General features: G+C 39.7%; 1 protein-coding gene and 1 non-coding gene across 4 annotated transcripts in view; one reads left to right on the plus strand and one right to left on the minus strand.

Annotated features, from left to right (window-relative positions):
* The window catches only part of KICS2 (KICSTOR subunit 2), a 53,459-nt gene that overhangs the window by 24,019 nt on the left and 12,458 nt on the right, over positions 1–16,982 (minus strand). The window contains exons 3-5 of one of the 3 annotated variants that reach the window (XR_010343005.1): positions 9,602–10,413; positions 8,119–8,321; positions 1,385–1,560 (exon numbers count right to left, since the gene is read on the minus strand). Coding sequence is in view for 2 of the 3 variants with exons in the window: in XM_012444909.3 (XP_012300332.2) it covers positions 3,755–3,828; positions 9,602–10,413 (886 nt within the window). In the remaining variant the exon portion in view is untranslated. Of the gene's footprint in view, positions 1–1,384; positions 1,561–2,397; positions 3,829–8,118; positions 10,414–16,982 lie in introns of those variants that run through there. The other 2 variants (XM_012444909.3, XM_012444908.2) reach the window with 2 other exon arrangements.
* On the plus strand, positions 14,821–14,923 carry LOC135275503 (U6 spliceosomal RNA). The gene has a single exon (XR_010343130.1). It is a non-coding gene; the product is annotated as a U6 spliceosomal RNA (small nuclear RNA).

The following is a 16,982-nucleotide window of genomic DNA, read 5'->3' on the forward strand; positions in this document are numbered from 1 at the left end:
TTTAGCCATATAGAATTTGGTCAAAAACTTTAACTGGAATGTCCAGACCTTGGCCAATGGGAGTATAAAATGAGGTCACATTTATTTGTTAATATCCACTAGAAAAACATCAACTCCCCATTCTGCTTAATTGCAGGAATTCTAGGCTCTTGACAAATTCCTCTCCTTACTATTTCTGGAAATCAGGACCCCACCCCAGTTGTCTGCTGCCTCCACCACTTATCTGCCTCCTGACCATATTCTTTGTGCATAGGCTGATCAGGGCTCTGTGGCATACCACCTTTGGCAATTCCTGGATTCAATCTTTCTCCTGCCACTGTTGCCCTCCCCTAAAAGAAGACAAAGAAGACTCCTCTTTTAATTATCTGATCACATTGCTCAGCCCAACTACAATTTTAGCAAAGACTTCTTGGAAAGTTCAGGAAAATAGAAGAGGGCATTATGGTATCAATACCTCAAAGCTGTACTATATGTGGTGACTCCCAGAGAACAGCACTCCAGATGCACCTCATATCCCTTAAAACAGTGAACTTCAAACTGGGATTCTACTACCTAAGATATGGAAATATTTTTCAAAAGATATAAGAATAGAGATCATTCTAAGAAAATCAATTTTTAGCAAATCAGTTTCAGATTCCTCAACTTCCACAGGAACTCTCCTAAGAATGTGTGAAAGTGCTTTTAGTAGGCTAAGTTTTTTCTACCTTCTCCCTTAATAACTGCCTTTTTCTCACCAAAAATAAACTCACCTCTCCCAAATGCCCATCAACGATAGACTGGACAAAGAAAATGTGGCATATATACACCATGGAATTCTATGTCGCCATAAAAAACGATGAGTTCATGTCCTTTGTAGGGACATGGATGAATCTAGAAACCATCATTCTCAGCCAGCTGATACAAGAACGGAAAATCAAACACTGCATGTTCTCACTCATAGGCGGGTGTTGAACAATGAGAACACACGGACACAGGGAGGGGAGTATCTCACACTGGGGTCTGTTGAGGGGGGCCAAGGGAGGGACAGTAGGGGGTGGTGGGGAGGTCGGAGAGGGATGACATGGGGAGAAATGCCAGATGTAGGTCATGGGGGGATGGAGGCAGCAAATCACATTGCCATGTATGTACCTATGCAGCAATCCTGCATGATCTGCACATGTACCCCAGAACCTAAAGTACAATTAAAAAATAAATAAATAAACTATGAGAAAACAAAAACATGTTATTGTACAATTTTTCTTTTACTCAACTCCATATTGAAAATATAATCAACAACATCATGCATATTTATATCATAATAGATGCGTCTCTTCATAGTCTAATAAAAATAAAGTTTTACAATACTTACGACAAAAAAAAAATAAAAATAGAAAAATAAACTCACCTCTCACCCATATGTCTACTATAGTGTATTAGGAGACAATTTTCCATGGGTTTTTTCATATTCTGCAGGTCTTGAGAGTAAGGCATCGACTGCCCTTAGCTCTGCTCTATCTTTACAGGTTTCAGTGGGAAGATGGCTCTGCCATCATCATGACGTCAAACTTCTAGCCTGCAGAACTGAGACACAATACACTTCTGTTGTTTTAAACCATCCAATTTTTGGTACTTTGTTATGGGATCTCTAGGAAACCAACACACTTACTGGCTAGAATAGGAATGTCTCCCTCTGGAGCAAAGGGAAGGCATGCTTACAAACCATTAGAAAAGATTTGGGTTTCCTAAGATCAGAATTCTCACAAGCATGTGAGCAAACATCCATCTTGGCCCCTCCACATTGGCCCTGATGGAACTGAAGCCTAAGAAATGAAAAATGCAAAAATGATGTTATACAGCTCCTGATATTACTAGAATAACTGTCTTGTGTCTTCTGTCAGCATCTGTGAAACTATGTCAGGCTAAGTTGTTAGCTAGCAAATAGGGTAAAACTGCAAACTCTTCCCAGTTTTTAATATGGGGTATTATCCTAAGGTGTAAAAATATCTGTCCAACAAACAAAAGAACATTCAGACAATCAATTTCTTTAACGAAATCACTGTAGATATTATAGCTATTCATTTCATAGAAAATGTATTTTAAACTAAATGTAACTTTTTTTTTCTTTTGAGACAGAGTCTCGCTCTGTCACCCAGTCTGGAGTACAGTGGTGTGATCTTGGCTTACTAAAACCTCTGCTTCCCAGGTTCAAGCAATTCTCCTGCCTCAGCCTCCAGAATAGCTGGGATTACAGGTGCCTGGCACCACACCTGGCTAATCTTTTGAATTTTTAGTGGAGACTGGATTTTACCATGTTCGAGACTATGTTGGCTGGTCTCGAACTCCTGACCTCAAGTGATCCACCACCTCGGTCTCCCAAAGTGCTGAGATTACAGGCGTGAGCCACCACACCAGACCCAATGTAACTTTTTAAGTTTAATATTTATTAAAATGTTCTTTGGTCATTAAACTCTTAGAGCCTATGGTAACACGAAGAACACTTATATCTATAATATGCTGAGTAGTACTTAATAAAGTGACCAATAAGACTTTTAAGCAAAAAATAAATTCATTTTAGGATAAAATTCTTTGGAAGAAGTAGAATGGAGTTCAGGGAGCAAAATGAATCATATAATATTTCCAACTGTTACAAAGCATGTTAAAGTATTTTTAAAGATGGAAAGTAGTAGCTATCAAATCTCTACTGTACCAAGATTTCACTGGATACATTTAAAAGACCAAATAACATTTTAAAATGCCAATATTTATAATGTATAATAAAATGCATCTTTTGGGGGTAAACATAATGATTTTAGATATTTTTTTAAAAATCCATCGGAATATCACGGCTTTTCCAAAATTTGTAGGGGGTATAGGTTTGAAGACTATTCACTGCCTACTGGTTACAGCCCTCTCAGCTCCTGGACACCTGGGTAGTTGGAGCCAGATCACCTTATTTCAAGCACCAACCAAGCAGATAACCATGATGGTCTTGGTCAACTGCAAAATCACTACCCTTAACATAGTCGATGTTAAATTAATGAATGTTGAATATTAGAAATCATTCACAACTTTCCATCTACTTCTGCTTCAGAGGCTGCTCTAAAAGTGGCCTAGCCTGAAATGACTGACACCAGGATGGCCCTAGAGGGTAAAGGGTGTGTCCTACATTGTCATATCTTGTCACTACAAAAGTGAAATGAGTCTAGACCTAAGCTGGATCAACCAGCTGAGTCATTATAAATCTCAGATCAAATCAGGTATTAGATTTACAAATTCAACTACATTGTAGAATTACTCTGCAGTGATTAGGACCAGCAAAAGCAGAATTCACTCTCTAGGGACAAAGTTAGCAAAAGTCCCAAGGACTATCTTCCTCTCCTAAATCAATGTCAAGTGCCATCCTCCGTTTTCCTGCCACTCTTGCTGCCCGTCTAAGCAGTTGTCTTTCAGAATGCACTCCCATGCAGTCACCTCTTGTGATGCTCTTCTGAGTGATATCATCACTTAGAACCCTAGCCCCAGATTCTGACATTAGGGAGGGACTACAGAAGGGGGGGACCCATTTGCATCTCTCCATTTTCTAGCAGCGATATTTTACACATATCATATGGTTTTAAATTTGAAGTACCCTGGAAACAGACCTTGTTATCAAAAGCAGATTGAAAAAATGTGCAGGCAAGTCAAAATACTTGCATTAATGGAGCTTTATGGATTTACTCCATATCAAGAGAAGTCTCCAAAGGCAGAAATGCACATCAAGCCTATTTCTTCTGACTCATTTCCTCTGGAGAAGCAGCTTAGAATAATTCAGGCAAAAGGCCATGAAATAATTGCATTGGTAACAAGAACCTGGTAGAATAGTAGAGAGGGAATTGCTAAATTAAATTCAACCTACAGGGCTTTCGTGGGGAGTCACATGGCAGGCTTTTTCTTTCTCACTTAGGAGAAAAAAAATCTATTTTCTTACATTTTTACTTGAAGAAAAAAATCAGAGGCTAATTTAATGCTTTTATACACTAATTAGTGCAAATACACTAAGAGCGATCTTTTACATAAAAATAATAAATCACATAGTAAAAATACACTTGAAAATATTTTAGTTTTGAGTAGCCTTTCCTGCCAAATAACCTGCCAGATACATACAGCAATGTTTGGCTGCAGCTGCCCAGAGGCCTTGTGTTCATGAAGTGAATAGGATTAATTGTGGTCACTCTATTAGTATCAACACTGACTTTTCCCCCTGTATGTATTTCTTCCTCACTGCCTGAAAAAAAAGTAACTGGTTATAAAAACAATCAAAATGAATGCTTTCAGATGCTGTTTCCCAAACTGGGTCAGAGACTACTGGGATATGTCCTGCATTTTGCAGGCATGGGAAGAAAGGTGGCTAAAGCAGAATCTATGAGAAAGAAATCAGAAACTCAAGTAAGAGGTTGGAGCTGGGCACAGTGGCTCACGCCTGTAATCCCAGCACTTGGGAGGACTAGGTGGGCAGATCACCTTAGGTCAGTTCAAGACCAGCCTGACCAACATAGAGAAATCCCATCTCTACTAAAAATACAAAAATTAGCTGGGCATGGTGGCGCGCACCTGTAATCCCAGCTACTCAGGAGGCTGAGGTAGGAGAATTGCTTGAACCTGGGTGGCAAGAGGTTGTAGTGAGTGGAGATTGTGCCACTACACTCCAGCCTGGGTGACAGAGAAACGAAAGGTAAGAGAGGATGGGAGGGAGAGAGGGAAGGGAGAGAGAGAGGAAAAGAAGAAAAGAGAAAGGGAGGAAGAGAGATAGAGCAAGAGTGAGAGAAAAAAATGTGGAGGAAAATATTCAACAGTAGTTAAGAGAGAAAATTAACCATGAGGAAGAAATAAGGGAAAGTCATAGTATCTACCAAAAAATATCTTGTGATAAGGGAGAAAATGGCTGTTTATTTCAAATTCAGGGTCAAACCTAAGAGGCAGAAACCCTTATAAATTCTTTTAAAACTCCTCAGTGTCTCTGGAAGATGCTAAGGAACTAACTCAATATGTTAAGAACAAAGAAAGAAAAGAAAAAGAAAAGACAGAAAGAGAGAAAGAAAAGCAAAAGAATCAAGGATTTATCCATCCATTCCTTATGAACTATACTTCAAGATCTAAATAGAGGTGAAGTTTCTCTTTGTGGACGTATTCTGACTAATAATAAAAGGAATAACAATTAGAATATTACCATTTTGTAACCTCTAATGATATAATCTATCTAGACAATGCCAGTTATTAGCTGCTTCCTAATAAAATCTACAACACCACTACACAAAGAAAAGTTGAATCTGATTAATCATCTTGCTCTAACTTCTAATATAAAGGGGGGAAAAAAGATGAAAAACATGCTAAATGACAGCTCAAGGATAGTATCATAAAAATCCTGACTGTAAAAACCTTACAGAAGAAATAAACTAAACATTCCCATCAAAAGGCAGAGATTGTTGTTCCTTTTAATCTGTCTTCTCTCCTCAGTTCTGACTGTAGACACTTCAAATACCAAGATATAAATAAGTTAAAAATGAGAATACGGAAAACACACACACACACACACACACACGAGCAATAAGCATAAGAAAGCTGGAAGGGCCAAAAAAACACTGGGCAAAACAGACTTTGGAGTAAGCAGTCGTAGTGTATATGGGCCTAATGACAGGGCTCCAAAATACAGGATGGAAAAACACAGAAATAAAGGAAGAAAACCACAAATCCTCAAGCACTGTTAGAGATTTCAAACCACCTCTCTCAGTAATTGATAGAAAAAAAAAAAAAGAAATCATAATATAGGAGAACTAAAATGACGCTACCAACCAACCATAAAAATTTGGGAACAAAAACCACAAATGTTCTAAAATGGGAAGAGCGAGTGGGTTGGTTAGGCATTTATCTGTCTCCTCTTCTAAACCAGTTCTCTTTCAGATGTAATAACTAGGTACGAGTTTGCCACAGAATTGAAGAGAAAGAAAAGAACAAGAAAGGTGCCAAATTTAAGGAAAGAGTGGTCCATCTTTTATTTATACAGCCTTCAAATCCCAGAAAGTTTCCAAAGCCCTTTTTATACACATGATCTCATTCCATCCCAACACTATCCTTTGAAAAGGCAGCCCACATTTCCTTATCCCCATTTCACAGACAAGGAAGTTGAGCTCAGAGGCTGATTTGTCAAACGAACAAAATCGTAACTCTGCTGCTAGATCAAAAGAGTGGACATACTTTAAAGATCACCTGAGGGAATTCACTGGAAATGTAGTGGAGTACCAATTATTTTCTTTCTAGAAAGTGCGTTTTCTGCTGGACAAGTGGCTCACACCTGTATTCCCACTTGGGAAGCTAAAGAGGGAGGATCACTTGAGCCCAGGATTTTGAGAACAGCCTGAGCAACACAGTAGGACTCTATCTCTAAAATACTTTTCAAAATTAAGCCAGGTGTGGTCCTAACTACTCGGGAGGCTGAGGCAAGAGGATCATTGGGCCTGAGTTCAAAGCCACAGAGAGCTACGATCATGCCACTGTACTCCAGCCTGGGAGACAGACCTTGCCGTCAAAAAAAAAAAGTATTTGGACATACTTCCCCCAGTATGTCCAAATATCCAAAGCAATTATATTAAGAGTATTGGCTCCTTGGTTAAGAATTGGGCTTTATTTTCACCCACTCCCTTAAGTCACACAGCCAGAGATCAGGTAGGATCCAGAGAGAACAAAGTTATAAACCGTGTGTCCAAACGGCATCCTAAATGAAAAACTCCTGGACAGAACCCTTGGCAAACTCAGTGTTGACCATACTCTCAGCTACCCATAAAAACTTACCAAGTTGAGATTTAGAAACAGATTCAAAGAAAGCAGTCTGCAGAAAATATGCAGATTTACTGTTTTAATTAGCAAAACACAGACTTTACAAATCTCATTACTGTATTTAGAGAATAAATCTTAGAGTAAAATGACTTTGTTTCTTGGCTTGAACCAAATTATGTGTTTTTTTTAATAATTTGAAAAATTATTTCTTAAGCTCTTCTTTATTGAAGAGCTTAAGAAATAATTTAAGTATCAATATTGAATCTTCAAAAACTCCTCCAGTACAGTCTATGACAGCTGCACAGTAATTTGCAAATTTATGTTGTCTTAGATTTTCTTAATATTCACATCTGCCTTCTGTTCTTTGAAATTCTTTTTGTGTTGTTTTAAAATAAATATATGATTCAAATATGTTCTAGGTGAGGACTGGTTATTTAAATAGCATATATATGTTTTACTTATATCCCTCTCAGTGTTCCACTGAAGCATATTATTCTTTTAGGTATTTGGGGGACTGTGTCATTAAGGCTAATGGTGGTTTAATCTAAGAGGAAAAAAATACATGCATATCAAGGAATATTTTTCAGTTTCTTGGCAAAACACAAAAGCAAGGAAAAGTGATTTGACTTTTTAGCTCCAATTGCTTTCAATTTCTTAGGTAAGGTCAATATTGTAAAATCTGCTGAGATTTTTTTATAGAACCTGAGTGAATAAAATGCAGAGGTAAATCACTACTTTCTATTTAAAGCAAACTGATTTTTTACAAAGCTTATGACCATTTTTAAAGAAAAAGAAAGGAGGTCAGATGCGGTGGCACATGCTTATAATCCCAGTGCTTTGGGAGGCCAAGGCAGGAGGATCATATAAGTCCAGGAGTTTGAGACCAGCCTCAGCAACATAGTGAGACCCAGGTGTGATGGCTTATGTTTGTAGTCCTAGCTACTCAGGAGGCTGATGTGGGAGGATCACTTGAGCCTTGGAGGTTGAGGCTGCAGCGAATCGTGATTGTGCCTCTCTACTCCAGCATGGACAAAGAACAAGACCCTGTCTTGACAAAAAAAGAAAAAAGAAAAAGAAAACCACGTTCTCCCCAGAACATAGGAAATAAGCCAACAGTTTCTTGGTTCTTTTTTTTTTTTTTTTTTTTTGAGACAGAGACTCGCTCTTTTACCCAGGCTAGAGTGCAGTTGCATGATCTTGGCTCACTGCATCCTCTGCCTCCTGGGTTCAAGCGATTCTCCTGCCTCAGCCTCCTGAGTAACTGAGATTACAGGCACCTGCCACCACACCTGGCTAATTTTTGTATTTTTAGTAGAGACAGGGTTTTACCATGCTAGGCAGGCTGATCTCGAACTCTTGACCTCAAATGATCCACACATCTCAGCCTCCCAAAGTGCTGGGATTACAGGTGTGAGCCACCACACCCAGCTGGTTCTTCTTTCTTCTGCCAGGCAGTCCAGACAAGGTGGGCAGGCTTCCTACATGGACTCCAAGGGGCTCTCTGGTCTCTGCTGATGGGGCTGGCATGCTAGCTGTGGACACCCAGTAAAACAATGGCCCATACAATCATGAGAAACAAGACGGATGTGACCATTACATTTCACACAAACTTTGAAGGAACCATCAAACAGTAACAATTCAATTATTCTTTGTGGCTTCTTTTTATTTTGAATCAATAACCTAGAAATGAAGGTCTTCACAGCCCATTATGCCTTCACTGATCCACCCACTTCCCATGAACACCTGCTGAATGAAAGGGATAAGGCAGCATGTGCTAAGATGCAGTGCTGCTTCTAAACATAATTTATGGGGGGCAGGCATGAAACCCAAGTTCAGAAGTACTTAAGTACTCAACTATGAAGAAGTCTTTCAAGTACACAATTGATTTTTAGCAAGCATAGGGTATGAAGACCTTCATTTTGATTTTATAAAAGTAGGCTATGTTGCATGAGTCTCTAAAAGTGGCTGAAAAACCGACTGCATGCTTTTGAGCCTAAAAATAACCAAGGAGTAGAGCCAAACATGTACATTTCAGCAGAAAAGTGATAAACAGAAAGCCAAGCAGAAAGAAGAAAGCCCACATGATGGCTTATGCTGACTTTAAAACAGAGTCAAACATTCGAACATTCAAGAAGTGAAAACAAATGCAGTTAGGTGTGTATATCACCCCAAAAGAACCCATGGCTATTAAAGTTGTCAGGGTTATCTTCTGAACTGTTAAAGCCTCATGTTATGCTACCAATCTGATTCACCTTCAGCTTCAATAACTGATAGAAATTTCTTACCAAGACCCTAATTTTGGCATCAAAAATGTTAATTTATAGATCAGAATCATAAAACTACTAATTCCATGTTCATTTGCTAATTTATGAGACAGAAAACATAAAGTCCTTAATTCTAAAAAGACCATTTAATATCTTATCCCTATTACTCTTCTAGGAAGGAGGGAAAGAGAGTTTTTGGAATTTCAGTAGAATATAATGTTTAGAACAACAGAAAACATATGGGAAAAAACTCAAAGCTCAATAAATATTCAATCTACAAGAAATACAGGAAAATACTGAAACTACTTTGCTGTACCATGGTCATGGTAGCCCAGGACCACTTCCTAGATGACTCTTTGGATACTTAATTCAATTGGCCTTAACTGCTTATAAAGTGTGCAACACAGGTAGGGGGAATTTGTCCTTAATTTAATTCTGAAAGAGGCATGAGCTGATGTAAACGCTAATCACAGACCACTGTAGATCATTAGGGCAATTAAGCAACAGTTTCTGGTCTTGAAACCCTTCCACACAAATCACCTGCTAACCTTTGGATCCAGGTTTCAGACTTGCGAACACTTTGGGGTTCTTAAGGGCAAGTGAGAGCTCATTGAGGAAGGAAATAAAGTGGGAGTCTCTTTCAGATTTCTTTGACTCAAAAATGATGACAATGGTAAAGTGAGGTTCTGGGCGGGTTAGAAAGTAGGTACTCTGCACTTTGTCATCATAGAAGTGGACCACTTTCTCCAAGCTGTTCAGATCGGATGTGCGGTCCGTCATGATCATGATGACATTGGGCCAGTGCATGACTGGCCTGTCGCTGGGCAGAGACACTACGGCTGGATACTGGTCCACACCCTTGGGAGCCTCTCTGTAGGAATGAGGGTGGTGATAGCCATGACCCTGAAAACTCTCAGAACCCCTGTTGTCAAAAATTAAGGACACATTGGCAGCGTCATATTTCCTGATGAAACTGGAAATCTTTCCAAAAAAGTCTGGGTTAGCTTTTGCTGTCAACGTTTTCATTTCTGAAGCAGTCGTTTGTCGGCTCAGGGCCTCATGAAAGTAAAAGCTAAACTTGGCAAGAAGCATGTTTTTGAGTTTCATCAGCCAAAGGAAAAGGTGTGGGGGCTGCACGGCCTTCTGAGACTGCCCTCCAAACAGATGTTTCTTTGTCTCCCGCTGTTTCTCAAAGATCTGGCCCCAGGTCTGCAGCTTGGTGTGCGCACTGTGTAAGTTAACCAGAGATGGGAGGAACTTCCACTCTGAGACCTGAGCCTGGGCTTTGAGGAGATGACACAGGACATCAACTTCCAGCTGGAAACTGCTTTCCAAAGGACTGAGGATTGGGTGGTGAAATCTAAAGAGGGGAGGGAAATTAAGAGAGATAAGTGGAAATGGTACTCCACTTGCCATACTGACATTTTTCTAATCACAGAGCAACAATATGGCCAAACAAATAATACTATGTTGGAGGACAGGGGAAGAAAAAATGTTGATTTATTTTGAAGTTCTGATATAATTTCACCATTTCAAAATTTTATCAACATCATATTCTCCTGTGGAAATGGCCTGAGAGTAGTGGCCACTTTCTTCTCAACAGAATTACTGAATTAGCTACCATTCATTTTATTATTATTATTATTTGAGACTGGGTCTTGCTCTGTCACCCAGGCTGGAGTGCAGTTCTGCAATCACGGCTCACTGCAGCTCAGCTCCTGGGCTCAAGTGAGCCTCTCATCTCAGCATCCCAAGCAGCTGAGAATACAGGCACACACTCCATTTTCTGTAGAGACAAGGTCTCCTTATGTTGCCCAGGCTGGTTTCAAACTCTAAGTGATCTTCCCGCCTTGGCCTCCCAAAGTGCTAGGTTACAGGTGTGAGCCACCGCACCTGGCCTAAATTAGCTATAATTCTTTCTGAGCATATTTTAGTTATTCTGGGAATTGTATGACTAACACAGTCATTGAAACAAGGCATGCTCTTTTCAGAGTGTGGTACTAAAGAGGCAGAAGTAAAACAAAAAAAGTAACTAAAACATCTGTTGAATGTGTAGATGACATAAATAAACTATTTAACATTCACAGTAATGCCATGAGGCATTAAACCTATCTTGCAGATGAGAACACATACTGTAAACTTTTATGTAAAACACTGTAGATAAAATAAATGTTTATTAAAGAAATACAGCACTTATCAGACAGCCCTTATTCAATCCTGGTTCCCAATTTCCCTTCATATTTAATTATGGTTAAAAACAAAATGGTGTCCAGCCTGGCCAACACGGTGAAAGCCCATTCTTACTAAAAACACAAAAATTATCCAAGCATGGTAGCATGTGCGCCTGTAATCCCAGCTACCGGGAGGCTGAGGCACGAGAATTGCTTGAACCTGGGAGGCAAGGTTACAGTGAGCTGCGTACCACTGCACTCCAGCCTGGGCGAAAGAGCGAGACTCTGTCTCAAACAGACAAATAAACATACGGTGGCCAAGTAAGAAACAGCTAACACTTCAATCACTTTCCATTTAACTTAGGATAAAACCCCAAATCCATAAAAAGGCCTAGAGGACATTGAATACTGTAGTTCCTTCCCAGTTTGAGCCAATTGCTATTCTTCTCACTTTCTCCAGATATTCAATAAATAACTGAAAATGCAATTATACTACAAGGAGTTAGAGACAGTAGTGCAGTTTTACTTCCACTTGTCCTAGACAAAATGTATAAAAGTTTTTGATGCTTGTAACAGCAGCTCATTCCAGCATTTTGGAAGGTGGAGGCAAGTGGACTGCTTGAGCCCAGGAGTTCATGAGACCAGCCTGGGAAACATGGCAAAATCCTGTTCTCTAAAAAACATTAAAAAATTAGTCAAGTACCTGTAATCCCAGCACTTTGGGAGGCCGAGGCGGGTGGATCACGAGGTCAAGAGATCGAGACCATCCTGGTCAACATGGTGAAACCCCATCTCCTAAAAATACAAAAAATTAACTGGGCATGGTGGCGCGTGCCTGTAATCCCAGCTACTCAGGAGGCTGAGGCAGGAGAATTGCCTGAACCCAGGAGGCGGAGGTTGCAGTGAGCCGAGATCGCGCCATTGCACTCCAGCCCGGGTAACAAGAGCGAAACTCCGTCTCAAAAAAAAAAAAAAAAAAAAAAAATTAGTCAGGTGTGGTGGCGTGCACCTGTGGCCCCAACTACTCAACTCAGAGGGCTGAGGTGGGAAGATCAACTGAGCAAGGTTGAGGCTAGTGAGCTGTGATCACACTGCTGCACTTGACAGAGTGAGACCTTGTCTCCAAAAAAAAAGGTTTTTGACTATGATCTATAGTAAAAAATACACTTCATGTTGTGACCAAGTACCTATATATAGAAATATTATTTTACTTCAATATTTACTGACTATATACAATGTACTCTTGATATTTTCTAATATATATTAAATATATATTTAATATATTTTCTACTATATATATTAAATCAGATTACTGCTCACTAAATTAACTTTATAACCCATGGATTACTACCTGCTGTTGTTAAAACACTATTCTACTTCACATGTAATAGTAATATTTATAGGGAAAAGAACATGATGTGGAACTATCCTCTCTTCCAGGCATGGGAAAAAGAGGCCCTAGACAAGTGAGAGCATGACCCATTTTCATCAATACTGTACTCCTTCCTGATTCTTCAGGTCTCCTCATCAGAGTCACTTTCCTAGAAAAGCTTTTTCTGTCCACTCCCAGACGAGGTCAGGTTCCCCGGTTACATCCTCCCATTTACTAATACTGTCTCCCACTTTAGTAGCCTGACCATATAATTTCTCAGGGAAACCGAAACATACGGCCACCCCAGCTTTAAGCTCCTCCCCAAGCGGCACAGCTGCCTCCTCTATTGGCTCCTTTGTCTCTAGAACATTATGACTCAAGTAGAAATTTAGTCAATGTGGTGACCAACTATGTAAAGATCTGAATCCAAGTCTCTGCCTCATTGGTTCTGCCTGCTGGTTATGAGGTGAAATAAGTTCCATAACAATGGAATAGAATGGCTAAGAAGAGTCCTTTCTGTACAGACCACATAGAGCTTTCTTGCTCGGTTTCTCTTCTGTGAAACAAAGTGTCTCCCAGGCCTGGTACATGCTCCTTCTCCAGAAGCCTACATCAAGCCCTTACACTCTTCCTAAAGATTCACAGTACCTGCAGAGGCTGCAGAAATCACCTCAGCAAGTGAGCCCACTGTAAAGGCAGGGGAAGCACGCGTATTTATTGAGCATATCATATGTTCCAGGCACTATGGTAGATGATCTACAGGCCTGAGTGCGTTTGATCACTTAATTGTTAATGAGATGGACGCTTCTCACACAGCTCTGATTTGGCTACTGGTGAAAAGGAAAACGCTGGTTATCAACTAAACAATTAGGAAAAAAAATCATCTCAAGTATATCTAGGTTTTTAAATATATATATACACTTAAATACTTAACAGGATTATGGTTAAGAGAGTCCATACTAAGTTGGACATTATAAGACAGAAATGGATTATCATGTGAAATGTCATTATTCATGTGAAAAACACACATTGTTTTTCATCTATTGTCTGCATTTTTTTTTGAGACGGAGTTTCGCTCTTGTTACCCAGGCTGGAGTGCAATGGCGCAATCTCGGCTCACCGCAACCTCCGCCTCCTGGGTTCAGGCAATTCTCCTGCCTCAGTCTCCTGAGTAGCTGAGATTACAGGCACGCGCCACCATGCCCAGCTAATTTTTTGTATTTTTAGTAGAGACAGGGTTTCACCATGTTGACCAGGATGGTCTTGATCTCTTGACCTCGTGATCCACCCGCCTTGGCCTCCCAAAGTGCTGGGATTACAGGCGTGAGCCACCGCACCCGGCCTATTGTCTGCATTTTACATTAACATCATTCCAGCTGAAGAAGCTAAACCATTGGTGAGATTAAGTCTAATAATATACATAATCCATGGAATACTATGCAGCCAATAAAAAGGAACAAGATCATGTCCTTTGCAGGGACATCGATGAAACTGGAAGCCATTATCCTCAGCAAACTAATGTAGGAACAGAAAATTAAACACTGCATGTTCTCACTTATAAGTGGGAGCTGAACGATGAGAACATATGGACACAGGGAGGGGAACACCACACACTGGGGCCTGTTGGGGGAGGGAGGTATAGGGGAGAGCATTAGGGAAAAGAGCTAATGCATGCTGGGCTTAATACCTAGGTAATGGGTTAACAGGTGCAGCAAACCACCACGGCACACATTTACCTATGTAACAAACCTATCCATCTGCACATGTACCCTAGAACTTAAAAAAACTGAATTAAAAAAATACATATATAAATACACAAAAAATCAGAAAGATAAACCAGATCTCAAATCTTCTAGCTCATGTGCTAAATTTAGACTTTTCAAACATTATGTATTTTGGAATGAACACTAAGAAAGTTCAGGCTGGGAGCAGTGGCTCGCACCTGTAATCTTAGCACTTTGGCCAAGACAGGAGGATCATTTGGAGCGCAGGAGTTCAAGACCAGCCTGAGCAATACAGTGAGACTCCTGTCTCTACAAATACTTTTAAAAAAATAGCCAGGCCTGGTGGGGTGTGCCTGTAGTCCTAGATAGTTGGGAGGCTGAAGTGGGAAGATTGCTTGAGCCTGGGAGGTTGAGGCTGCAGTGAGCCATGATCACACCACTGCACTCCAAGTGTGGACAGCAGAGTAAGACCTTGTCTAAAACAAACAAACAAAAAAAACTCACTTCAGTAGCACATATACTTAAATTGGAATGGTACAGTGAAGATTAGCATGTCCCCTATACAAGGATAACACTGTTTTATATATTTTTTAAAAAGTTTTAAATGCACACATGCAAAATCCCATTATAGAATAAGTCTCAAAATCCTTGAATTTTAAGAAAGCCTCCTACCACCTTAGCCTTTAGGCCCCTTGACACTTATAAGCATTAAATATCACAATCTTCTATAATCAGGGCTATTAGGAAAATTTGCCTGAAAACTGTGAGCACAGTAAGACTGTTAATCACAGGATTAACGACATGAAATTAGAGAAAATTCTAGTACAAATAACACTATTGTTATCCTTCTACTGCTTTCAGTTGGAAATCATCATTTATATCCAATGCTTAAGAGGACAAAAATTCCCTATACAAACCTTCCAAACAAGCTCTTCCATAACATACACTAAAAGTTCTTAAACGCTCAACATTTATTAAAGATATGTGAATGTTGAAGCTATTTTTCATCCTCAAGAAGAGCTAAAAATTCACGTTAATGTTAGTCTGCCAAGACTTAGAGATTAGCATTATGATGTATCATTTCCCTATTTCCACTCTGCCATGTGCCTCACAGCTATTCACAACTCATATTATAGGAGGCTCTGTTAAATGGTTGTAATCCAAAAATATCCACCTAAGCTATGGCAGCAAGCTTGAAAGAGTCTGAATAGTCTTAATACAGAATAAATTAACAACTATTTGCAGAGAACATCTGCTCTAAGGAAAGGAAGGAAGGAAGAAAGAAAGAAAGGAAGGAAGGAAGGAAGGAAGGAAGGAAAGGAAGGAATTCTCCTTAGAATAGAGGAAAGTACAAAATGAATAGATTTGTGCAATATTCTAATGAAACACAAAACTCCATTTTAGAAACACTGCCTTTCTCCTTTGCAAATCTGTACCATGGAGTTCTTTCCAAAAGGTATATATTCTTATTTGTTTATTTATTTATTTATAGGCAGGGTCTCACTGCACAGCTCACTGCAGCCTCAACCTTCCAGGTTCAAGGGATCCTCCCACTGCGGCCTCCTTAGCAGCTGAGACTACAGGCACAAACCACCACACCCAGCTAATTTTTAAATTTTTTGTAGACACAGGGTCTTGCTCTGTTGCTCAGGGTGGTCTTGAACTCCTAGCCTCAAGCAATCCTCTTGCTTTAGCCCCCAAAGTTCTGGGATTACAGGTGTGAGCCACCACGCCTGGTCAAAATGATACATTTTTTTTTACATGTGCAGAATATGCAGGTTTGTTACATAGGCATATGTGCGCCATGGTGGTTTGCTGCACCCAAAATGATAAATTTTATGTTATACATATTTTACCATGACAAAACAAAATCTGTAAATCTTGTCATTTAAAACAACTTGTTTACTAATTATTAAATACCAATACATTAAGGATATAAAAAATTAGTCAGAGATTTGCCCTACTGGACCTTCCATGGCAGAAGGAAGTATTTATAATGAATACAAAGTAGAAAATAATACATTTATTACACATAAAATAACATTTCAGAAGAAGGAACAATTCCTTTTGGTCAAAAGATTGTGGAAGCCACAGAGGAGATGGCATTTGAATTGAGCCATGATGCTTAAAATAGCTAAGAGGTGGAAACAACTCAAATGTCCATTGACAAATGAATGGATAAAGAAAATGTGGTATATACACACAAATGGAGTATTACTCAGCCTAAAAAAAGAAGGAAATCCTGTCACGTGCTACAACATGGGTGAACCTCAAGGATATTATGGTAACTGAAATAAGCCAGTCACAAAAAGACAAATACTGTATGATTCTACTTCTATGTGGTATCTAAAGCAGTCAAACTCATGGAAACAGAAAACAGAACGGTGGTTGCCCAGGGCTGGCAGAGGGGAAAATGCTGCTCAAGTACAGGGTTTCAGTGTCTCGAGATGAAAACATTCTAAAGATCTACTACAAAAGACTGTGAATATACTTAACGCTACTGAACTGGATACATTAAAAAGGTTAAAATGGCAAATTTGCTGGGGGCAGTGGCTCATGCCTGTAATCCCAGCACTTAGGGAGGCTGAGGCGGGCGAGTCATTAGAGCTCATGAGTTCAAGACCAGCCTGGGCATCTCAGCAAAACCCCATCTCTACAAAAA

The sequence above is a fragment of the Aotus nancymaae genome, unplaced genomic scaffold (genome assembly GCF_030222135.1).
Source record: "Aotus nancymaae isolate 86718 unplaced genomic scaffold, 86718_ANA_hifiasm-v0.15.2.pri h1tg000016l, whole genome shotgun sequence".
NCBI lineage: Eukaryota > Metazoa > Chordata > Mammalia > Primates > Aotidae > Aotus > Aotus nancymaae.